General features: G+C 37.8%; 2 protein-coding genes across 3 annotated transcripts in view; both read left to right on the top strand.

Annotated features, from left to right (window-relative positions):
* The window catches only part of RANBP3L (RAN binding protein 3 like), a 32,490-nt gene extending 12,221 nt beyond the window's left edge, over positions 1-20,269 (top strand). The window contains exons 6-15 of one of the 2 annotated variants that reach the window (XM_027709156.1): positions 722-796; positions 1,450-1,574; positions 2,084-2,187; positions 5,686-5,770; positions 7,028-7,127; positions 8,226-8,356; positions 9,287-9,407; positions 10,053-10,195; positions 11,574-11,766; positions 17,806-20,269. In XM_027709156.1, coding sequence (XP_027564957.1) covers positions 722-796; positions 1,450-1,574; positions 2,084-2,187; positions 5,686-5,770; positions 7,028-7,127; positions 8,226-8,356; positions 9,287-9,407; positions 10,053-10,195; positions 11,574-11,766; positions 17,806-17,849 — 1,121 coding nt within the window. In that variant the 3' untranslated portion in view covers positions 17,850-20,269. The remainder of the gene's footprint in view (positions 1-721; positions 797-1,449; positions 1,575-2,083; positions 2,188-5,685; positions 5,771-7,027; positions 7,128-8,225; positions 8,357-9,286; positions 9,408-10,052; positions 10,196-11,573; positions 11,767-17,805) is intronic. The other variant, XM_027709157.1, reaches the window with a different exon arrangement.
* Positions 20,270-22,720: 2,451 nt separating this feature from the next.
* Positions 22,721-24,825, top strand: part of NADK2 (NAD kinase 2, mitochondrial) — a 35,162-nt gene continuing 33,057 nt past the window's right edge. The window contains exons 1-2 of the mRNA XM_027709147.1: positions 22,721-22,725; positions 24,174-24,358. Coding sequence (XP_027564948.1) covers positions 22,721-22,725; positions 24,174-24,358 — 190 coding nt within the window. The remainder of the gene's footprint in view (positions 22,726-24,173; positions 24,359-24,825) is intronic.

Raw genomic sequence — 24,825 nt, forward strand, 5'->3', positions numbered from 1 at the left:
TGATTGCACTGTGCTGTGTTGTGCTTATCTCCAGGAGCCAGAACAAGGACTTTTGTCCCCCAGAAATGCTGCCCTACCTCCATATGGCCCCTCCTCCAGCCATATCTTGTACTTTCACACAGCATATTATTACCAACAATCCTTGGCTGGCTCCACAACTATCCACATGTCAGTGACAGACACAATAACCTGCTTATCTTCTAGGCTTTGACAACATAGTTGTCATCACTTTCTTACTGGTGTTTGATATCTTTATTAAAACAGTGAAAGCATCAATAGTGCATTACCATCATTACTACAGTAAGTTATGAAGCCCTTTTTAGAAGGACAGGGCAGGGTACATTTATTTATTCCCATATGCTTGGGTCTCGTTTATCCATCTTAATAATGCCTAAAACTCAACTAGATGGCATTGCCATTTCAATGACTTATACAAAACAGCAGCAGCCAAAGCTGAAAAAAATTTTGAATTTAAAACATTCAATAATATCCAAAACACTTCTGTCTCTGACATAGCCAGGAAAGCTATGGTGCTTTCTGTGCCCAAGTCTACCCACCTGTAAAACTGAGACAGTAAACAGCTATCTCGGAAAACTTTTTTAGATGGATAGGTTAGAATATTGTTCAGATACTTCCAAAATAGGGAGGGGTTACAGAAACATGAATTAATGATTAAAATTTGTTATTATTAATTATTGAAGTTTAATTTCCTTTTCTGTAGTAAAGAAGAATAACATATTCATGACTGCAGCTCTTCTTCGAAGAAACCCTGACTTCATAAAAAGTACAAAAGAAGGTAACTGTCATTGTAAGAGTTTTTCATTGTGGTTCCACAAAGACATTCTTAACAGATCCAGAAGACATAAAAATATCAGCTATTTTCCATAATGAGTGATAGGCTAAGTGTCTTTATGCAATTCATAGGTTATTCATTTGACAGTGCAAATGTCCTATGAACTCTGGTCTGAGTACCTGCTCTGACTACTTATTTCCTGAGTGGACTGAATATAACTGAGTAGAACTGAATATAACCTTGAATAGTGAAATTCCACGTTTCTGAGTACTTTTGCTCTCAGAGAAGGCAATGAAAAACCCTATTGGCATCTGCAGAGGAGGGCTTAAATCTGAAATGCCAGAAGACAGATCTAAAACAAAGCAGCAAATGCAAGTATAAATATAAATATATAAATAGAAATATATTTTATAAATATGTTTATGTATATAACACATTACTTTTTTATTCTGATAGGGTAACAGGGGTTCGTTTCACTGCAGAGTCATGTATTTCAGAAAGCATTACAATTTTTCAGAATATGTAGCAAGTAAACAACAATAAATATTATTTTGAAATGTTTTGAAACTTTCAGTTAAAGAGACAAGACATACAGATATGGATTAGGTGCGAAGAAAAAGTTTCTGTTTAAATATTTTGTCTTTGTATTTTGCAAGGATCCTTGTCACCAAGTCAATTGCGGAATGTCATTAGACCTGCCATTTTACAACCCCCACAAGCCATGACCTGTCCTGAAAATCCTGTATTATCTCTAGTGACTAAGAAAGAAGCATGTGTTCAGGTAAAAAGAAAAATAATTTTCCTGTCTATTGTATGTTTGGAGCTCAAATTAAAAACACCCCCCCCACAAACAAACAAAAACCCCCCACCAAACAAAACAGTGTTGTTTTAAAACTATTAATTATTTCACTGCATGATTTTCAAGAAAGTTCCCATACGAGTCTCAGTGGAATTGTTGGATTAGTGACTTGATATGGTGTTAAGATCATGCTGAATGTCTTTGAAAAAACATCTCTTCTCTGCAGGCTGTCCCACCTTTCTGATATGAGGGTTCTGTGGGCAAATCAGCTTTGGGTCTTCTGGATTTTGTTTGTTTAGAAAGTGAGACTTTAACATTTTAATTCAGGGCACTGGCTGGAGGAAGCTCTGCCAACTACCACATATCTACCTGTAACTACCTGTACCTGTAGCTGTCTGTCTATCTATATATCAGTGACTGGATTCTAGAAAATCTGTTTAAGCAGAAAATACACAAGGTCTAATTACTCCATCTGGTTTTATTATTCCTAGCTATCTGAAGACAGCTCTTATTCCTCAGCTGAGAATTCAGTAAGCTCCAAAACAGCAGTGAGGTCATCTACTACCAGCAATCTTTCTATCTCTCAAACAACACAGTAAGTTTTTATTTATTATAATTCTACATAATTTTATCAATTGGCTGATGGCATGCCCTTTCATCCTACGTGTACTAAACCAATGCTATCTTCACCCACGCAGAGTTCAGTGGTGTTTGTGTGTGGTGCCAAGGTTTGCAAGTGCTAACATGAGCTTCACATGCCATAAAAATGGACTCCTGATTGGAATTAATCTCTGTGGGACAATTTGCTTCTCATTAGCAACCACCAAGCCAGAGACTGTTTGGTTTGCCATCTCTCTTTTGATTGCATATCTGCTGCACCTCATAAAAAGATGTAGAGAAACTCAGGAAATTTCAATCTTTTGAGGAACTACTGAAATTTATGTCAGCATATTGGACACAAGAGGCATAGAGAAAAACATACAAGATTGATTTGGAAGACCAGGTGACTGCTTCAACTGACGCTCTACTTCTGCTCACAGACCAGCATTTCTGGCACAAACAGCAAGCTGTGATGACTGTGATAGGCTGGCATTTCTGTGCAGCACAGACTTAATAATTTCTGTGTGGGGAAGATGACTTCCTTGGACTAGGTTGTTACCCACCCTCTTGACACTGTATGGGAATGAAAAAGCTCATACTGTTGCAAAAGTGGGCTATTGCCTCTCTCTGAAGACTGGCTTGTGAGAATATTAGGTCTGTGGTTAGCCAGTTTAGTGTCAGCAGGTGATCTTGTGGGTATTAATACTGCTTGCTGATGGTTGATGAGGGTTATTTACATGGAAGCTGTGAGCATCAGGAATCCCTCTGATATCAGTTATGACGACAGAATGACTTTTTAAAATTGCCAGGGCCACAGATTTGTAATGTTTCCTAATTGCCCCTCCCAGCTAAAGAAGGGGGAAAATATATTAATTGCAAAGGAGTCTGTGCCAGTCTTCTACAGGGCTGGATGGGCCACAGATAAAGGTTGGGATGCACAGTGCCAGGGTTCTAAGGAGAAAAGGGATTTTTAGATGCACAAACAACCTACATTCTTAATGCTTATCCACAAAAAGAACATCATTAGAGGGCGGATGCTCACTGTGATTTTGGAAGAGCCAACCTGTCCCTTTTTATTATAATTAACACTGTGATGATGCCCTGTGAGGACAACATGGAGCCACACAGTACACTGGATTTTTAGCAGATTCAGAATGATGGTAATGCACATATTGGAAAAGCTAAATCTGAAGTAGACAGAGAAATGCAATGCAGTGTTTCAGTGTTGACAAGTTAAAATTAAAGGTGCTTATGTATTTCTTTTCTTGTTTTTAAAAGAGAAATTGCTAATCTGTGGTGTTTGGGCCTCATTAATTCTGTATATCGCCATCGGTGTAAATGTCAGTTTATTTGACAATCGAAAATTAATTTAATTACAACCAGTGCTTACCACTCTTCTGAGATTGCAGGAGGGTGTAAGTGCCATTCTTCTGATATGTATTAAGTGACTGCTTTAAAATTCTTAAGTAAAATCTTTCTAGCAGAGCTGTTTTCTCATAAATAACAAACAATTTTATTAAACTCCACATACATGCTAAACAGTAGTGAACACCGCAAGCAGAGCATTGCTAAGAAAATATCTTTTTAGGTTTGTTTTTGATTTTCAATCAAGGCATAACTATTGACATTTGTTTACAAAATTAAATGCAGAGACATGTAACAGCAGGGATTGCTGCTGCCTGCAGACATCTTTCTCACTTTCTCTCCTCTTCCACTTGTTCTCTACATGATATGGTTCTGTGGAGAGACAGAAATGGCTTGTAAGCCCTCTGCAGTTGCTGCAGCTGTCCATGTCCCAGGAAACCACCACCAGTTTTATTTCCTGGGCTGGCTGTAGTAATGAACTGAAAAAGAGAAATTTGCAGTTGCTTGATTCTGATTAAAAGTTTGGAAATCTTGTGTCACAAGTGACAGAAATACAGTGCTGGGAAAACACAGCCTTCTGGTCATGTATTCAGCTTTGCACAAGGATTTGCTTGGAAAATGAGAGGGTTCAAGGCTAGCACTGTACATTGTTCCTTGTAGTGATCATGTCTTGAATTCAGTGACTTTATTTTGCATCTCCATGGTAATGTCATCCCTGGTACACTTCGTTCTTGCTATGCAGCAGCATAAGGGTATTGAGCTTTTAATAACATGTTAGGGCTGGTCCTTCCAGTTAACTGTCTCAAAAAAGAAAGATTCTGAACTGATTAATTTTTTCTTACATTTCTGAAAAAAATCAAAATCCATTTCCCACATTTCTCTTTGAAACAAGCCTCTAGTTCCTGTTTTTTGGCTCCTTTGGTGTGCTGTCCTTAAGAAGTTGCTACCGGAGCAGCACAGAAGTAGCAGATGAAACTTCAGGACAGAAATTGATCAAAATTCACTGAATTTTAGAGAGGGGTGTGTTTAAGGATAAGAAACTCATTAATTTAAGCACACTTCAGGTTCCCTCTTCATGGCCCAAAACACGTATAGGACACTTCAAGGGCAAAAAGAGATGTATTTTCTGATTTCTCTTTTATTTTTGCTCTTAGTCTTAGCAACACACCAAGCATGAGAGTATTAAGGAACATTTTTTTCATTAAGTGTAAAATGGAGATAGGTAGTGTTTGGTAAACCCTTTATACTTGAAGAGAATTCAAGCATACTGCAGTCGTGAACACAGAAACTATGTTTTAGAGGTAATTATCAAAGTTCTGTCAACAAAGCCCAGCTTATTAACAGGAATATCCTCTGAATGACATATGTGCTGTTAAACCCTCCCAAGAATGATAAACAATGTGAAAGAGAAGTAAGTGGTGCTGAAGTATGTGGTTTGTGACGCAATATCAAATTGTCTTCCTGCCAAGTCATCCTTCCAGAACAGAATGTGACAAAAAAAAAAAAAAAGCAAAAGCAAACCAGCATCAGAGACAACTTCTACATAAAGAAGTTTACAAGGACTTTTCTAGTGACTTTTACAAAAAATGGACCATGTTAATGTTAAAGTGGGTTTGTAATTAGCAGGTCAAATCACATCTCCATTTATATTAGAATACTCTTGAATTTAATCCCAAAACTACAGTGGTCCAGTACCAAAAGATTGCAAGTATTCCCTTCCCTTTCCTTCCCTTCCTTTCCCAAACCTTCCCTTCCCTAACCTTCCCTTCCCAAACCTTCCCTTCTCTTCCCAAACTTTCCCAAACCTTCCCTTCCCACAAAGGGAAAGCTGGAAACAAAAGTAACTCATTAAAGTTTCTGGGGCAAGACACTTCCCTGAGGAGGAAAAGGCATGTTGTTTTGCTTTTTGTTCTTTGCTTTTAAGGAACATCCTCAATAATCTTCATGAAATGCAGTGTGATACTCTCTGTTCCTTTTGTGAAGTGTTACATAGAGAATATTCTCAGATTCTCTTAAAGAATCTCATTACTCACATGGTCATTTTTTGTCTTTAATGTTAGGTGTGGAAAATCTTTAAAAAGCTTGAAATTATCCTAAATAGCATTCTTATGCTATTTTGTTCCCACAGAAGTCAGTTGCTAGAAGAAAGAAGTGTAAAAACAAGCAGCAGTTCTGATTTTGTGTTTGGGGAAAACATGGTCGAAAGAGTTTTGGTAAGATCTGTAAATGCCAGCAGACTTTTAGCAAGGTTAATGTAATTAAGCGTATAAATTTTCCAGATATTGATTCTTTTTAGCTGCTCCTGTTCTTTTAAAGATGGACCAATATGCACTTCTGTTTTGCTTGTTTTTTGACCTGAAAAGGATTTTTATAGATATTTAGGTTTTTAGATATTCCATGTAAAACACACACAACATGAGATAAAGGAATGTGGTCCCTACCACTCTAAAATTAATTTGCATCATAACTGTGAAGAAATAGGATACCTGAAGGGAACCTGCAAGAGAGATGGAGAGAGAGCTTGTAGTGACAAGACAAGGGGGGATGGTTTATATTAGATATTAGGAAAAATTCTTTACTTTGAGGATGGTGAGGCCTTGGCACAGGTTGCCCAGAGAAGCTGTGGCTTCCCCATCCCTGGAAGTATTCAAGGCCAGGTTGGATGGGGCTTTGAGCAACCTGTTCTAGCAAAAGGTGCCCCTGTCCATGGCAGGGGGTTGGAATGAAATGATCTTTAAGGTCCCTTCCAACCCAGGCCATTCTATGATCCTGTGATAAATAAGTATGAGGGAAAAATTGGACACCCATCCTAGATAGTGTCATTGCTAAAGCATATTGGGCACACTTGTGAGACAGCTTAATGGATCAAGTCCTGAAGGGCACTAGAACTAAAAGCTGAGGACTGCACCACTGAAAATGGAATTGAAATTCAGTTTCCAATAGAAGTAGAATGAAAACAGCACGCATATCTGCCAGTGCAAAATCTTGGCAACCATAGGTCTGGGTTATGACTTCTGAAAGGATAGGAATAGTAGGAATTGAACCACTGAGCATTGTCAGGAGACAGAAGTATTTATTTAGACATGCCTAAGAAACTTTATCTGCAAAACCTGAAGGTGATGGAAAAGTTAAGTTTGTCTGGGAGTTTTAAACTACTCTTTTGGGACTTAAGTTCTTGAACTGGAAATTAGGTGGTACTTCAACATTCAAGTTCTTCAGTGAATTTAAATCCTAGTCCAGGATCCACAGAGAAAGGCCATTCTTCTTGGTGGAAGAATGAGGTACTGATTTTATGATAATAAAATTACTTCCTCTAGAGACTGAAATTGTATCATCTCCATCAGTTTTTACTCTGATGATATTAAAATTGCAGTTTAGCATGCATTAAATGATTCAGTGTTCTATTTGGTATAAAGTAACATACCCATTTTATTTAAATAGGAATTCTCATTTCCACCATGTTTTTCCAGAGTCCTGGGAAGCACCTCAAGCTGTGTAATGAAGCTGATTTATACAAAGGAGAAATAACATCCATGTATATAGGATCTTCTTATGTTAGTCCACAAACAAGTAAGCATACTCAGCAAACAAGTACAGTTAGTTTTATTCTCATGTTTCACTGTATTTTAGAGGATGTCAAATGAGCGGTGGTCAATAATGTTCATCTATTCTCCAGCTATTTAATCGGTAGTACATTTGCAGTATGTGCCAAAATCTGTGTTCAGAAAGCAGCTATATTTTATGTCATATGAACTGGCCTAACTTCAGAATGCATGATCTAAGTTACTCAGAAAATTTTACAGATTATCATTATTTAGTACAGATTATTATTTATTTTTTGAAAAAAAAATGCAGTGAACTTTAAGAATACCTTATGGACCACACTTTTGAACTTTGGTTTTAAGCTGTCTCCTGCTTGTATTTTGCAACTGCTCACATAAATTACCTCATTATTTTGGATTCTAGTTGTAGGACTGAAAGTCATGTACAGAGAGATTTCAGGGGTTCTTTGTGACTCTGGTGTGAGATTTTCTACTAGGGAAGCCATGTAAATCTAGGCTGTGAGGGAATCCCAAGGAGATCCTATCTTGAGCCCTCTTGCAAACTTTTGTACCCCTCTTTACTAATGAATGCATTGGATCCTCTGGTTTCATGTATTCTTACAAGTTAAAAAAAATCCTATGGAGAATGTGTATAGATTATGCAAACAGACAAAATTTTTTAACAATGTTTTTCCTGTCAAATCTTGTCCTTCTGTGTTCCTGTCAAATATTCGTTCCATACGTATTACTATTCTGAATATTGGACACGTCTTTCCTTACGTATTAATCTGCAAAGCAATATAACAGATACAATATTTCCAATATTTTGGAAAATCATCTTCTCGTTATTTAGGCCTTATTTCTGCTTGTTTCCCTACGGACAAACTTCTGCAATTGCAGACAGCCCTGTTCAATTGAGAATGAGCCTGTTTTATGAGGCATTTTGTATTCCAGCCTTTTTCTTTTTCTCTTCTGTTTATTGCTTTGGCCAAAATCTTATTAGTAACACTAAATAATGCCCGACAACACAGGTATTATGGAGGTCACAGGGCATCCTGTGTGCTAGTTTTGTTATCCTAAAAATATTCCCTGCACAGAAAGGATTTCCTTTTTTTTTCCCCTGCAGAAAGAGCTTTGTTGAGAAATGCAACACTAATTGAATCAGCAGCTGCTTTTATTTCCAAGCCAGTGGAGAAAATCCTGTTAGATAAAGTTGAAGTTATAACTGGAGAAGAAGCAGAACACAATGTATTGCAGGTGTGTATTACATAAAGCCTTGATGGTGAGCAGTTTTGTTGTTCAAAAGAACATCTAGATCTATTACAGATCGAAACAATCTGAAAATAACTCCATCTTATATTTTAATTTTTCACCTTTTTTGAGGTATGCCTCAGGTTACCCATTTTCCTGTAGGCTAGTATTTTCATTTTCATATTATATTTCTTCATTTTATAGTCCCTTTCAGTAAGTGACTTCTTCAGAATTTCATTCTACAGTGGTATTTTACAAGCATCTACACAGTATACCAATAGTAACTAAAGCTTCAAAATTAGAAGTGATTTGAGTAAAGATGGGTTCTATAACAAAACTTTTTGGGGAAAAAAGCAATGTGTTTTTAAACTAATTTGTTTTATAGTTCATCTAAAATATCAATTATTTTTCCAACCTGGGAGGACATATCTTGCTATTCTTCAAAATGCTATTTTCTCAGAAAATAGCAATGGTGCGTATGATTTAAAAAGTCTTAGCATCATTTTATCTTTGGATAATTCTTCTGTCTTGCCAGAATACGAAAGTTTTACTCTCTTTGGAGCAGTACACTTCTAGTAGTGGTACTGGTATCCCAAGGTGCATAATGTTTGTATTGATTGAGGGAATCAGACTGTAGAACACTTGCACCGAATTCAGCTGTTGGTGGATATTACAGATGAAAAATTAATGAAGATGAAATAATTGAAAAAGTAAACTGGAATTCATGCTGAATGCTTTCCATGGTGAGCAAAGTATTTAGCACAGATTTAGGAGCCATTTCATTTTAGGTAAAAATGGTGATATATCTATATGTCTATCTTTGTATACATGCATATGGATGTATCAAAAGCCATATCAAAAGTTTAAAACCATAAAGTTTCGGAACCAATAAAACCAGTTTTGGCTGGCAATTTTCAGCAAGTATTTCTCTTTCAGATCAACTGCAAACTCTTTGTATTTAATAAGATTTCTTTAACCTGGACTGAAAGAGGCAGGGGATCCCTGAGGCTTAATGACTCTTCAAGCAGCAAACATGGAATGTTGCAGTCAAGGCTAAGTAAGAATGAAATAACAAGTACCCCATACACAAAACACCAAGTAACTCGTACTAATGCTGGCCAGAATATGCTTATTTCAGATCATTTAAAACTGAGAAGCTAGTTTTATTTAGGTCAAGTTGCTCAGAATCTTTTTAACTTGATAATGAAGACTGAGAAGCTAGTTTTATTTAAGTCAAGTTGCTGAGAATCTTTTTACCTGATAATGTTTGCTGTGTTATGGACTGAGGAGCTGGGCATTTTTCACTTGGTTTACACAACCACACTTGCATATGTTGTTAGGTTGTGTGGACTTCTGCTGCAATGTGTCTTCAGCTCAGTCACCAGTCTGACAGTTTGCTCTTTGTTGATTCTGCTTTTCCAGGAACACTTTTCAAGACACTTCCGGAATGTTGTTCTTACTGCGCTGTCATTGCACAGTTTCAGCAGACTATTTATTTCCTTTGTGTGGCAGTGTATTGAAAGAAACTGATATATCTGGGTATTTAAAAAAATAACAAAAAAATAAATCTCACCAGGGTTTTAGATCAAATTAAAAAGAATAATTGATGAAAATATTACTTGTATACAAGTGTTAGAAAAAAGTGCTGCAGTAAAAATTAAGATGGTTCCAATATCTTATCATATAAACCTTCTTATTTCAGTTATGCGAAATCAAGGCAGCTTGAGACTGATTCTCAACACCCGACTCTGGGAACAAATGGTTATAAAAAGAGCAAACAGAAAGAGCCTGTGCTTCACTGCAACAGACCAAGAGGACCAGTCTGTTCAAGTGTTTCTAACTCAGGTAAGCAGGACATAAAAACTCCACCCAAATCCCCTGTTCATCTAGGATTCTGAAGTCTTGCTGAAGGTTGGTTTTAACAAATGGCCTTCATGCTGTGCTTAGCTTAGCTATTACATGGCTTTTATTACAGAATGTGTTAGAAGTGCTCTCTCTTGGTATTTCGAAAAACTAGGTGTGCTGATGGGATATGGCCTTAGGACAGACAGGTCCAGACTCTGGCTCACATAGCAACTGATGCAATGGATATCATTCCAGTAATATGCATCAATTACTCTTTTTTACGAAAGCAATACTGTAAGAATTTCTACACAAGTAGTTACTTGTCTCTAAGTTACTCTGGTAAAAGGCAAAAGTTTTCTGCCATGGTTCTCAGCACAGTGCTTGCAATAATCCATCTGGTGTAGGACCTCCATTTCTTAATTGAGAACACAGAGTTTGCAAGTTACCTTATGTAAGACAATAGTCTTGGGAACCCTAGTTTTGTCCAGCAAGGGCTAAGTTGAGGATGGAAATGTGGTGGAATTATTTACAAATAAATAGCACATATGTCCTAGACTGGAAAGTGAGAGCATCCACATGATTTTAAGGATGTTTACAGTTTCCCTAGTAGACCTTTCCAGGAAGGATTCAGGGTCCCAGGCAAGAAAAATAAACCATCATTTCCAGGAAGTGTCACATATCAGTCACAAGCAAAGCACCATGCACTGTATATGCAAGCACTGTAAGTCTGTCACTTCCAGACAAGGACTGACTTTAATACGGCTGTGCTGGACTGCTCATCTGCATGTAAGAATTATAAATGTCCTGATTTCCAGAGGTGCTGCACAGTTTTTCTAGCCTATAGAGATGTTCTGCAAATTCTGTCCTGGCACTTCTGGGCAGTAAAAATAGACATGATGAAGATATATGACAGCTGTATGGGTGTGGCAAGGGTTGCAGTAAGCTGCTTCTCCATTCACTGAAGTGGCTGGTATCCACCCCTGTAGTATCCATCTAGTGACTGCATATATTAACATTTCAGTGCTTTCTTACTTCTAGAATCATACTCAGGAATCATTTGGAATATCAAGTACTCCATGCAAACTGAGCCATTTTTCAGGGAAAATAATTTTTAAACTTATTTTTTTTGTAACTATAGAGAAAATAATCAACAGCTACATATTATAAAACTCAGACCACTTACAGAAACTTGACATTATCTGTATTTAAATTTATATTTGGATGTTAATTATTAAGTGTGAATCTGAAATGGATGGTTTGATTAAAAAAGACAAAATACAACTCTTTGATTATTTTTTAAACTTCTCAGTCAGATCTTCTGTGAAAAATAGAGATTTTTCTCAGTTAGTTTGGACTGTATGCATTTTATGTTCTGCAGGCAGGCTCAAAAGACACTGAAGACCTGTATGCAGCAATACATCATCGCCTTGTGGCATTGAGAAGCTTTGCTGAGCAAGAGCCAGATGCTAATCAAGCAGACACAGAGTCAGAAATAGCTTTTCAGCCATTAAATTGTGATAGTGATGATGAAGATGATGAAAAAATAACTCCAGTGAGCAGCAGCGGATCTGGTAAGCAGAAGTTTTCCTGGAAATGCTGTAATCCTTTCAGGGTATGTCCTTAAAAGAATGAATATCAGGCCTTTTGTTTTTCATGCTGACTATAACTTTCATCTGTTACAGATAACCCTTTTTCAGTTAGAATGAGATAATTCCTTTTGGTATTTTGACTTACTACTATTAAAATGACAGCTCAAGTATCCACATATTTATAGCAGTGGAATACTCTTTTAACAAAAGGCTGAGGTTTAAGAAATTTAATATTATCAAATTTTACCTAAATGTTTCTTCAGTAAATTTCAGTAGAAATGACTAGAGATATTGAGTATCAGTTTTTTCTTGAGTAAGTGAAGGGTGAGTCTATTCACATCAGTGCTTAGATTGTTACTAATAGCCTGAAACACAATGTGTTTACTAAGGTATTTATTATGTAGTGATTAACTTCATTTAAAACACTGATTCTTGATCAGCTGAAACAACCACCTCAGTAGGAAATTTGCAGGATTTACACACTAGTTTTGGTGGCTTTCTTCAACATGACAAAAATGTAGGTTCCTCAAAAGGAAAAATACCACTAAAACAAGATATAAAAAAAAGATAAGGTATATGATATTAATGACTTAATCCTTCTGTTAATACAGCTCACAACAGAGCTGGGGTCACATTTGCAGAAAGCAAGGCAGAAACAGCTGTTAGACTTAAAAGCTCTTCTATTTTAGCAAAAGACAAGTCACGTTTCCGGGGCAAATTCACTTGCTTGTGTCAAACTGCTACAGTGAATACAGGAGCTGCCAATTATGTTTTATTTTCTAACAGATGGGCTACATCAGGCATGTCTGAGCTGTAGGTCACACCATTAGTTTCCCTCTGCACCTAGGTAACATATTGTCCTTATATTTAAAACCTTCCTTTCAACAACTATTCAACAACAATCAAGTCATGGACAGTAATGGCTATAAGTACTGTTTTCCTTAAGGAAACAATTTTTTTCCCTTTATCATAGAATCATGGAATATCCTGAGTTGGAAGGGACCCCTAAATATTATGGAGTCCAACTGCTGTCTCTGCATAGAACAACCAAAGAGTCCCACCATGTGCATGCGAGCATTGTCCAAACACTTCTAGAAGTCTGTCAGCCTTGGTTCTGTGACCACTGCCCTGGGGAGCCTGTTCCAGTGCCCAACCACCCTCTGAGGGAAGAACCTTTGCCTGATATCCAACCTAAACCTCCCCTGACACAACTTCACACCGTTGCCTCGGGTCCTGTCACTGGTCACCACAGAGAAGAGATCAGTGCCTGCCCCTTCTCTTCCCCTCACAAGGAAGTTGTAACTGTAATGAGGTCTCCCCTCAGTCTCCTCTTCTCCAGGCCGAACAGACCAAGTGGCCTCAGCTGCTTCTCATAAGGCTTCTCCTCAAGACCTTTCTTCACCTTGGTTGGCCTCCTCCTGATACACTCTCTAATATTTTTTATATGCTTTTTTATATTGTGGTGCCCCAAACTGCTCACAGTATTCCAGATGAGGCCTCCCCAGTGCAGAGCAGAGCAGGACAATCCCCTCCCTCAACTGGCTGGTGATGCTTTTCCTGATGCTCCCCAGGACATGGTTGCCCCTCCTGGCTGCCAGGGCACTGCTGACTCATATTCAACTTGTCATTGACCCCCAGGTCCCTTTCTGCAGTCTATATAGTCAAATAGACTGCAGTTTACAGTGCTTGTTCCCATTACTGATTGTTGTTTAACTACATTTCAGTAGCATTCAGTGCTCTAAACAAAGCATGATGCTCTTACACACACCATTCTCTTAAAAATACCTTTTCTCTGTTTAGGAAATCGGAAAATTGTTGGCTCAGAGAACTCGTTAGATTGCTCTCAGATAATCAAACATTCCCTCTATAATTTCTAGTCTGTACTGCCTTTTTACAAAGAGTTTCTGGTAACTTGGAAACTCTGGAGTGAGCTTGATTCCTTTCCAGGATTATTGATGATAAGAACTCTTTGTTCTTTTAGGAAAAAAAAAAAGAGGGGAAAGGGAATGTCAAAGCAGTGCAGGAACACAGATTTAGAAGTTAAATATTTATTTTGATTTTCAGAGACTTCTGATAGAAATATTCAGATCACAGCCAGCAAACAGGTTCTGAAATGTGTGGGGTACTGTTCATTCTTGACCTTTTAGTTTAAGCATCTGTCTTTCATTTATGTTCTGTTACTGACAGAAGTTCTAACAATCCCTTTCAAGTGTTTTTTTAATGGCTTCTAGCATTTCCTGCTTATCTTAATCTTTTCTATTATTTTCAGAGCCACAAGGTTTTAATTTTGCATACATTTCAGTTACTAGTACCCAAGACACTCTACCTTCAGACACTCACATCTTACATATGCCTGTCCCTGGAACTCTCATTTCCAAAAGAAACTTAAGAAGGAAAATAAGCCTCATGGGTTTTGAACAGGGTGAGGTCAGTTTTAAATATCAGCATAGAAATGTCCATTTAGATGCAAGAGATCAGATCCTGTATATTTAAGAGCACTTGTTTAAATCTTTAGTTTTCATGCTTTGATTTTCATTGAAGGGTGTTATGAATAAGTAATTTTATTTTTATTGATGTAACTAAGTTTCAGAGATTACTTCTCCTTAACAGTACATAAGTCATAAGAAGCATAAGTCCTCAGTGACTGTTTCTTTACATATTTCTTACAAATACAAGAATTTAAAAAGAATGTCTGCATTTTATTTCATTCCATTCTATCTTTGTCTCAAAATCCCCAATGATAGTTTTCTTAATATAGCAATTTCTTTTTTATTAAACTGAACTCATAGAGTACCTTAGATGATGCTATGTATTTCAGGACGCTATAAAAGACATGAAAAATTAGATAATTATATTATCTTTATAATAATTAGTGCTTGAGAGTGAAGAAGAAAGCAAATATGACGTACACAATAAGTGAAGGACTGTAGACATTGAAGTGATTCTGTGTGTGTGCAAGACTTTACTGTAAGATTTTTTTACACAGAATTTTTCAACATCTACAGGATGTTAATATTAGGGCAATGTGTAAGATAGTAGAGATATTTCTATGATTTAACAAATGCAGTATAGATATTTATTCCAATATTTTTTTAAATTCTTAGTTGAATTGCTTTACTTTCAAGTAGAGATACTAATTTCATAGAGTCCATAAAGAATAAGTTGCTGTGCCTGATATTTTTATATATTCAGTTGCAGCTTGAATATTTTTGCCAACAAATTGCTCTGTAAATCTAAGTGGAGAGAAACAGAACAATTAATCTTTAAATAGATTTTGAGAGTGAATGGGATCAATAACTCTGGAAAGTATTTATCTTTTCCCTCTGACTACAAAGTGAGCTGTGGAAATGAATTAAGACTAGACAGTAAACTTCTAGGCTGACCAAAGTCATGTAAATCTCTTCTTGTTCTATTTCTTTCATTGTTAATTAATTTCTTTGCTAGTTAGTGTAACTATGTTTGCCTCCAGTTGTCTTCATAATATCTAGCTGAGGAGAGATCAGCAGAATTCTTTATTCCACATTTGAATTTTTTTTTCACTATTTAATTTAACAAATAAAACTATGAAAAATTCTGACATGACAATGTGTGAATGATTGGACCAAGAGCGTTTCCTTCCCTTCTGAGGGAAACGCCAGAAAGGAAATCTCCCCTTTAGTTTTTCCTGGTTTTGGACACACTTTGCTGTCTGGAAGATCCACTTCAACAAACAAAATAGAGAAATACCCTTAGCCAGACATATGGAATAACCTAGTAAGGGAGCACATTCTCCTCGTAGGCAAGCAGTGGTACCTGTGGATAAAGAGGACCTACCAGCTCTGTGTCCCGGATGTGTTCTGCAACGAGCAGCATAATGTCAGACTTGTCACGGCTTCCACCGTATCAGAACCATCAATTTGAGGCTTCTCTGTATGTTGGCAGACCCCTGTCAGTGAGCTGTACAAAATCTTCTGATTCCTGTTTTCTAAGCACCATGACTTCAGGCAGCTACACATTCAGTCTGCAGGACCACTGAGTTGCACTGTTAACGTGTAAATTCCTTATACAGTTACTGGATAGACAGCTCTGCAATGCAGACACTGCACAACCCTCGCAGGGTGCTCATCTCTTTCCACTGGCAGCACAAAAAACCAAGGAACCTACGTCAGGCTCCAAAAATCATCCTGCCAGAACATGGATCTGTTAGGGCCACAACACCTAAGCTTGTCAGGGATCAGAAGCTACACCTAAGTAGCAGGGATCAGAAGTCACTACTTAGATCCATAAGCGACTAAGATGTCTCTGAAACTGTTACTCATTGCTTCTGACACTCTTAAAAATTTTTTCCATATTCTCTTCACAAACATTAGGAGATTCTGTCCTTGCTACAAAGGAATGCACTTTGTTTACATTTAGAAACAGGTCCATGGTGTTCATCAAAATCAGCAGAAGGCCCTTAAAGTCTAACTACATTAGTTTTTAGAAAGAAAAATTACTCCTTGAGAGACATAAGGCATTTCTTTCTCAGGGGAGTATGAAATGTCACTCACAGCAGTAAAATAGCATGGGGCTATAGGTAGGAGCCGTTCCTATGTTTTCCGTCCTTTTTATTTTCTGATTATGTAGGAATTTGATTGTATCCCAGAGTGGGAACAAGGAAATAGGTAAAGTACACGTGAGGCACAAGGATGACAGTGTCACTAGGCAAGCAAAAGTTTTATGCATTAGTCCTTACACTGCACCTCACCAACCTTAAATCTTCTCTTAACTTAATTCTGATTGAGGGATCCTCTCTTAGAAACTATTAGACTGAATTCAAAGACTGTGGAATCTAGGACTAGGTAAATCGCAAGATGTCCCTCCATATGTAGCCACAGACCTTGAGAGAAAATCACAGTGTGCAAAGACATAGAGCATGTCCCAAGTGCATCCACAAAGAATTGCATGGATTTTGGAGCCAGTAGTCCGTCAACACCAGTAGTGTGTTGGTCTGAGAGCCAGACAGTATCGTACCACAGAAATGCAAATGCATTTGCAGAAATGCAAAATGTTTTTTTAGAGACATTTTCTAGTCCACTATACATGCGCTTCCTATCTCAGCTTCATTAGGACTCTGCTGGGTCATCTTTCTTTTTATTTTTGAGTAAAATACTTGTAGGGTTCTTAAGGGAAAAGTGTTCAACACCACAGTAACTCCGACAAACTGCTATCTTTGACATTTCTTGTCAATTTAATTTAAATTCTTATTGACTGCTAAAGTTTCAAGATCATAAATCTAACACACACACACCTGATAGTGATTAAAACTGAGGAAAAGTTAAGAATTAACTTCTTTGTTGGAGTTTCTATTTTCTTTTCAGCAGGTATCAGTAACACTAGAGAAGAAAAGACAACTCTGTGATTGGCTTTAAATACTGCCATATCAGGAGAGAGAAGGGAAGAAATCAGATGTAATATTCTGACAAACACAGGCTTTCATTTCACCTGTAAGAGGTTTAAAACCCTTAGTAAATATTTAGGGGTGGCCAGATGGCAGCAGCAATTTTTAAAAAGATACTGGGATAGTGATGTTAAGTGTCTGCATTAGTCAGCTCTATCTACTTTCTGCAGCTGCAAAACAAATTTGGTGCAAAATCATAGAGATTAGGCACCAAAACCACTTTGTCATAACCAATGAGTTATTTTAAGATATATTGTATTTCTCACAGTTTTCTAAGCATCTGTAATGAAGTCTTAAGACAGTGTTCCCTGTACAGAGCGAGATCATTTGCATGCCAGGCACATTGCCCTACCTAGACATCAGATTTCTTAGTCCTTATGTGCTTGTCTTTATTGACATGGAGGGTCACAGGCTTCATTCACTATTCACATGGTCAAATATTTGTGAATAATCCTGTGTTATCTAGTTAGCTATTTACCTAAACCAGGAACTGATCATATCCAAACTTTAACCTACTGCTTTGGTATTATGAAATGTTGGATTGTTTCAAAACATGAATATGCTCAAAAAAGCAAGATTTTTTTTTTTTAATTCTTTTTCAGATCATTCTAGATGGAACCGCAGGCAGCCTGTTGTCTGCTCATGACATCTCCCAGAGGTTACAACAGCTCAGCTGGGAACTCATCTTCCCATAATGTCTAAGCTGACTCATCAGCCCCTGGAGGGAGGAAATCAGATGTGTTCTACTTTATGACTTTTAAGTAAGGATTAATTTTAGGCACAGCTTAAGTTAACATATTAAGAAAGAACTTGAGATGCACTATTGGGGATTACAAACAGCCTGCTTTGCACTGGGATGTGAATGGCTTCCAGTAGTCAAGAACAGTTATAAATACTTCTGATTTTAGAATTAAATATATTTAGATGCATTATTAGAGTAAGGAATTTTATAGGGAATAAATGTTTATTCATCATATTGATGGATAATATCATATAAGCAGGAACTAATAATATATGTGAAATGCTTGTTACTTTTCATCTGCTATTTAAAAGATACATTTGGAAAGCTTTAAATTGGACTTCACTGAAAACATTTATTTAAAATTATGTGGTAACATTCAGTATCCCATTCATAAGCACATACAAGTAAAACTGAGAGTGGCAGTTTAGCATGACCAAGGCCTTCATATAAGGGGTTTTTTTAATGTGTGTTTTGAAATTATCTGGAATGTATATTGGCTGTAGAATTTTGTTTAAGGGCAAAGACCACGATCTGCCTTTACAGCCACAAGCACCAGAAGAATTCACCATGAAGAACTGCAAGCCAGTTCTAGGGGGCATGTGAACTTTAAAATGTAACAGTGTATGTGCTTGCACTCATGAACACCTTTCTAGTTGCACAAAACAAGCACTTGCACTATGAATTGCCAATCTGATATACACAAATTCATGCACAGTACAACTGAGTATCTGCAAAAAAAATAATTCCCTTAAACGTGTAAGATTATGTGAGATTACTTCTGCCTTAGCTGTAGCTATCCCTAAACAACATTATTCATTGACATAGATGAGTATGTTACACATCCTAATGTGTGCAATTATCCCAACAGTGCTCAATACACAGTTGCTCTGTAAAAGTGATTCCACAAGCTACTGCCTTCTACCTAACCATTTACGTGAGGAATTTGATAAAAACAGTTCACCCTAATGTCACCTGTGAATTAAGACTTACAGGATCATTCATAAGCCTGTGCACAGTAAGAGACATCACTTATGCTCTATGTTTTCATTCTGTTAAAAGATAAAGAAAATATGTCTATAATGTCTCTGCTGCAGCTCCCTGATGCCTTTTGTGTTGTTTGTCATCCTCAGACCTGAAACAATGTTCTGAAATATCTCAAGTCCTTTTAATTAAGGTAATTGTAAGGATTTCTACATCTAAAAAGCTTCATCACACTTGAAGAGTCAAATTACAATTTAGTCTTCTCATCTGAACATGTGAATGTATGAAGCTGGAACAATACTAATTTCTTCCTGAATTCTCAGTGCCCTGTCAAGATTGGCATCCAGATGAAACTGAACTAGCATCTGGATTACACCGAATCCTAAATGGCCTGCCAAAATTAGCACTTGTCTGACATTGATTTAGCATCTGGATGACACTAAACTTAAATGGAACTTGATTTTTGCCTCCAGGAACAGGGGAGTGCTTCACAACAGAGCACCTGTGTCTGTAGTGAAGCTCAGTCTGCCAATAACAAAAATGTTTTTTTCCATAACTAGCTCTACATTGTGTCCTTTTTTATCAGCCTCACTCCTGACCACAACAATATTTACATCACTGATCTTTATATTTCATTGCTGCAACTCATCCTCAGGAACAAAGCTCTGTGTTATAAAAACTCATGCAGTTGTAAAACACTGCAGTCCTATGTGTTTAGCAACAGGTCACGGTGATAACTTTGCCCTGGAGTTCAGCTGGCTGTGCACAGAATGCAGAGTTTGATTTCAAAGTCTGTCCTGATAATCAAAGCCGCCTGTGAAACAAGATTTAAGCACGTGAATGTCATGATATCCAAGTTCTACTACAGCTGTAAAATCCTTGGCAAATGAAGGAGCGGCCCAGGGCAGGCATAAAGAACTTTTGCATGGGACTTAAACTTATGCTCCCACAGGGTAAGGAACAAGACTTATAAATAAACTCTCTTTAGATGTGCCTCTTCCCAAGATCATTCCATATATACACAAGGATACACACAAACACACATACTCATGTGCACACACACTCAAACACAAAGATACATCTCCTAAAAGCTGAGAAGGAAGAGATGTTTAACTATTTTTAAAAGATTGGATACTGTGCTAATAAAGAACAAATTTTTGCTCTAGGCATCCTAATAATTTATTCTCATTAGTCTCACTGCACTAAAATTCATTGTTTCTCAAAACTGAAGGTGTACTATTATGTAATATATTAACTTGGTTCTAAAAATGTAAATTTGTCACTTTGTGACAGCTGGAGCAATTTCTATGCCTGAAAAATAAACAATTTCCTTACTGCTTTAATTTCCATGCAACTAGTAGTCTTATTTACAGCCCAATTAGAGCTTCCTACAGACAGTTCCTTCCTTGCTGCAGAATCTCTAGCCTGCTTTCCTAAGGAAGCAAGATTTAAGCATGTGTCAGACCCACATTGAGCACATAGTTCAGTTTCAGAAAAATTGGACAGGAGCTAGAAAGCTCTAAGACAATTTAACTCCTTACTGAAAATTGGGAGTTGCTGAGTGACAGAAATCAGAGAAAGGCATTCTTTGAGGAAAAGTTTCAGGCTATTTTCTGTGATGCTTGTGGGGCTGAGTGGTGCATTCCTGCTTCTGAACAAGCTGCAGCATATTCTGGGAAGGAGGAGAAATAAACCATGGACGGATGGGACGTGGGATTACTGTGGCCTGAAGAGGGGTGTAGGGATTTGACCCAAATCCATATGAAACTAGATATCATTAATTTTTTTTTCCTAGATAAAAGTTATTTATTTATTTCTAACAGACTCTAGTGATTAATTTATATACATAAGGGATGCAGAGCTGGAAGATGTTACGTATTCATGCAATAGTAATTTTCAAAGGAAGGAAAAACTAACAATTCCTAATAATAATGATACATATGCAGATATTTGCTACTAAGATTATGAATTTCTAGCAAAATTTGCTTGGATGGAATAGCCTGAATGTCTTACTTTATGTTCTGGAGGCATTTGTATCTCTTGATAAATCTTGTCCCTCAGGTTTATATGCCATGCTCTTTAGTGACCTCTGAACTAGTTTTGGCAAAGTGTATGAAGTCAAGAGTTTCGTAATGTCTCTACTGAATGAATGAGTACAGGGAAAATCTTTAGCACATTTGATATTGCTTTCAGTGCTAGTGACAGCTGGTACAACATGGACAGGGAGGGAAAGAGCACCTTCTTTTTACTAGATGGGTTTTAGAGTGCTTACCACTGGGGCATGCTGGCATACATGGCTCATTCTACAGCAGTTCTCTGTCTGAAAAGTGGAGATTCCTGAGCTGTCTTTTACAAACACTAAAGTTATTCTTACAAAACAATGTATTTGCAGCACTTTGAGCATATTCAAATTGCTTTTGAAATGTTGAAGTCAATTGTATTAGTCCAGTTCAGCGATGGTGTAGTTTGTTTTGCATAAGCAAAGAGTGGGAAGAAAAGCAGAAAAGTAAATCTATGCTAATTAAAACATCTTCTAATGAAAGTGTGGACAAGAAGACTTGCTCCTCTCATTGGTTTTGTGTAAAAAAAAATTCTGTAATTTGCATTAATAACAACAGCTGCATTTACTTTGTTTTTTTGCTTTTTCTGAAGCTTCTTTGTTGATTTTGTAATTTGGAATTTATGAAACAAATTACATGACTCAACTGTGTAATCATTGATGAGGGTACACACGTTGCAAGCAAAATGTAAGTGCACATAGATAGAATCTGGGATCAGAAGTTCAATCAGACTACACACCTGCTAATGTGTTCATCTACATGCCTTGTAAGGCTCTGACGTGTCACGAGTGACATGTTCTCTAAGCATTAGTCTGGAGTTTTTCTCTGGATTATCAGAATTAACAGCTGTTGTCAGCTGGGCTCAAAATCCGAGGACTGGTTTTATGAAACATTATGGTGATGGTGTGTTTACCTCCTCCTGTATGAATGCAGCTGATAGCATTGCCATTTTAAACACAAAGGCACCACTATCATTTTCAGGTACCAGTAGCACTTAGGGTCACATAAAGAAAGTCTAGAGAATGTAAATAATTGGATCAGTTAATTCTATACTGGTTATTAATTAAACTCTCACAAGAAGGCATTATTCATAGCCTTCAATAAGGAGTGAATATGTTCAACAAAATGAACAGTTGTCCTAGATTGCAAGTACACTAGAAGCAATATGTACATCCTTTTGGGTAGAAAAAGGCTACTTTTGGAGATCACCTTATATAAAACTGCTAGTACAGTCGTGCATTGCCAGTTTTGCAAGTAGTGAAATAACTTAAGGAATCATTTAGTGCTTATGCAGAAATTTTCCCAGTTACTTTGTAACACAGAATATTTTAAGTGTATTACATAGAGGTTTTTTAAAGTCCTCTATATAACTTGAAAAATGTAGAGCTAAGGATGCCTGGTTTTCTACGGATTTGAGTCTTGAAATTTACCTCATGTATTATAACTCCTTGCTGTCTAAAATGGGCATTACTCTGCAACATTTTTTTCTAACTGCAGGCATATGCTTCTGTGAAGAATTTTTAAGCACCCTGCACCCAAAACAAAGTTGGTTGTGGTGGGCCAGGGATTTAAAAAGTTATTACAGTGGGAATTCAATCCTACTACATACTTGTATCCTATAAGGATACCAGGCTAAAATGCCTGTATTTATTAATTTAATTTTGTATGAATGAATCTGTACCTTAATCCCCTGGATATATTGTTCTGAAGTCATTAAAAATGGGGCTTGAAGACATGTCGTATGCCACAAACTGAATATATCTCAAAATAAGTAAAGTGTCATTTGACAGACACTTGTGTCTTCCTGTATATCAGGTATGAATTCAAATCAAGAACTGTAGTTAGGGAGGGGTTAGTGTCTAATGACTATTTTGTAAGTAGATCCATTTACAAAGTAAGATGCAAACTGTAAGTAACGTTCCACAAACTTTATTTTATATATTACAAAAGTTTAAACCCTTTTCCATGTAAACAATGGGGCATCAAACAATCTGACAGCTAGTCTGTCAGACATTTCCTTCTGGGAACCATGGATGAATCACTTCATGCTCTATGCCTCAGCATTGTTTCCAGAACTTTAGGATATCATCTACTGATTTGAATTCACATTTTAAAATACATATATCATATTTTATGCATATAAGCTTGCTGTGGGCATCAATTCAAATGACCATAACATGATAACTGCAGGATCTCAGCATTGAATACTGTTCCATATTCAAGCTTGCCTTAGTAGTTTAAGCTGATTTGTTTTTCAAAGATCACAACAATGAAATATAAATAGATAATACATGAAGTACAGAATCCTAGAGGAAGAGCTCAATGGTCAAAGAAGTTATAAAATAGATACCACACAGAACAGAGTCATAAATTTTCAAAACCTCCTATATCCTTTGAGCCTCCGGGATCTTGTATTACTTACAGCTTTGTAAAATCCAAAAGTTAATTGTTATACTGAATGAGGCATTTTTTGGTTAGCAAAGGAATTAGTTATGTTTAATTACTCTCCTGGCAATCTGGTTTGTGATAGTTTCCTTCAAGGCTAAGCTAATCAGCAGATAGAAAATCCTCCTACCCATCAGTAAAGACTGAAAAGAGCCTTTGTATTGTTATACAAGAGCAGGGAAAGGCTGACTGGCTCTGGCTACTCTCATTTCCTAAATCTCTGTATAGATAGTGATAGTGTATAGAGGAGTGCTGCACTGACAGGCAGTGCTCCTGCTTCAATCCTTACCCGCAGCCAGAGGCTGTGACTTCCCCAGGGGAAGATCATGAACAAGGTGAGTAATGAGAAATGCCTAAGTGAGGCCTCCGGTGCAGAAGTACTGTCTGCCTGTGGCAGTCAATGCCTGGGCAGGCAGTTATTAATAATGATGCAAACCCCTCACAGCATTTCTGGAGCGCCTGCTTACAATATTAAAAAGTAACTCAGGATCAATAATTTCATTTCTTTGTTTTCCTTACATGGCACTCACAGCGAGCGCTGCTCTCAGATCCTTCCCCGTGGGAGCTGCATCTCTCACCACGCTGCCTCTTCCTGCCCTTCCTCACACACAGTGATCAAACACCACAACAGTCACGGATAAGAGTCAGAGGTTTCGAACTATGTGTTTCTCGCCAGATCCTCACCAGATGTGCTATTTAGTCCTTTAAAACAAAACACCTGTTGTGTTTTTCCAACTTTCAGAGACCTTTTCCTCAGACAAGTTTCACAGGGAAGCAGGCCAGCTTCCCAGGCAGGCAATCCCACTTTGGGATTTCCACAGACTGCTTGGCACCGACCTCTGAATCCACCTGCTGAAACAGGGGACACCACAGTCAATGTTTCACAAATAATGGGGGCACTGTCGCCGTCCTGCGTGTGGGAGATCGGTGGGGGGGGGGGCGCCCTTTTTTTTTAATCTCAGAATTCCTGTATATTGCCCCAGTCTATCTTAAGTTTCGCTGATATCCTACTACCGGTTCGTATTCGCCTTTCTGCCGCACTGCAACACCACCATAAAAACCGAGAACCGGAGAAGCAACACAAGAACGTGAGGTTTCCGCGCACGCGGTCCAAGACCACGGAATTTTTTTCCTCTTTGACATCTCTTTAACAATGTCACCTGGGGGGGGGGGGCTGTCGCTGTGCCTCGCGGGCACTGGAGGCACTGTCGCCGTCACCCGGGGGTACTGGAGGCACTGGAGACACTGGAGACACTGGGGACACTGGAGGCATCGGAAGCACCGAAGGTCCTCTCGCCGTCCCCTCACGACGCCCCGCGCGCCGCCTACGTGCCTCTCGCCCCGTCCCGCGCGCCAGGGGCCCCCAGCACGCGGGGCGGGGCCACGCCAGGGGT

The sequence above is a fragment of the Neopelma chrysocephalum genome, unplaced genomic scaffold (assembly GCF_003984885.1).
Source record: "Neopelma chrysocephalum unplaced genomic scaffold, ASM398488v2 Primary Assembly neopelma1_96688, whole genome shotgun sequence".
Lineage (NCBI taxonomy): Eukaryota > Metazoa > Chordata > Aves > Passeriformes > Pipridae > Neopelma > Neopelma chrysocephalum.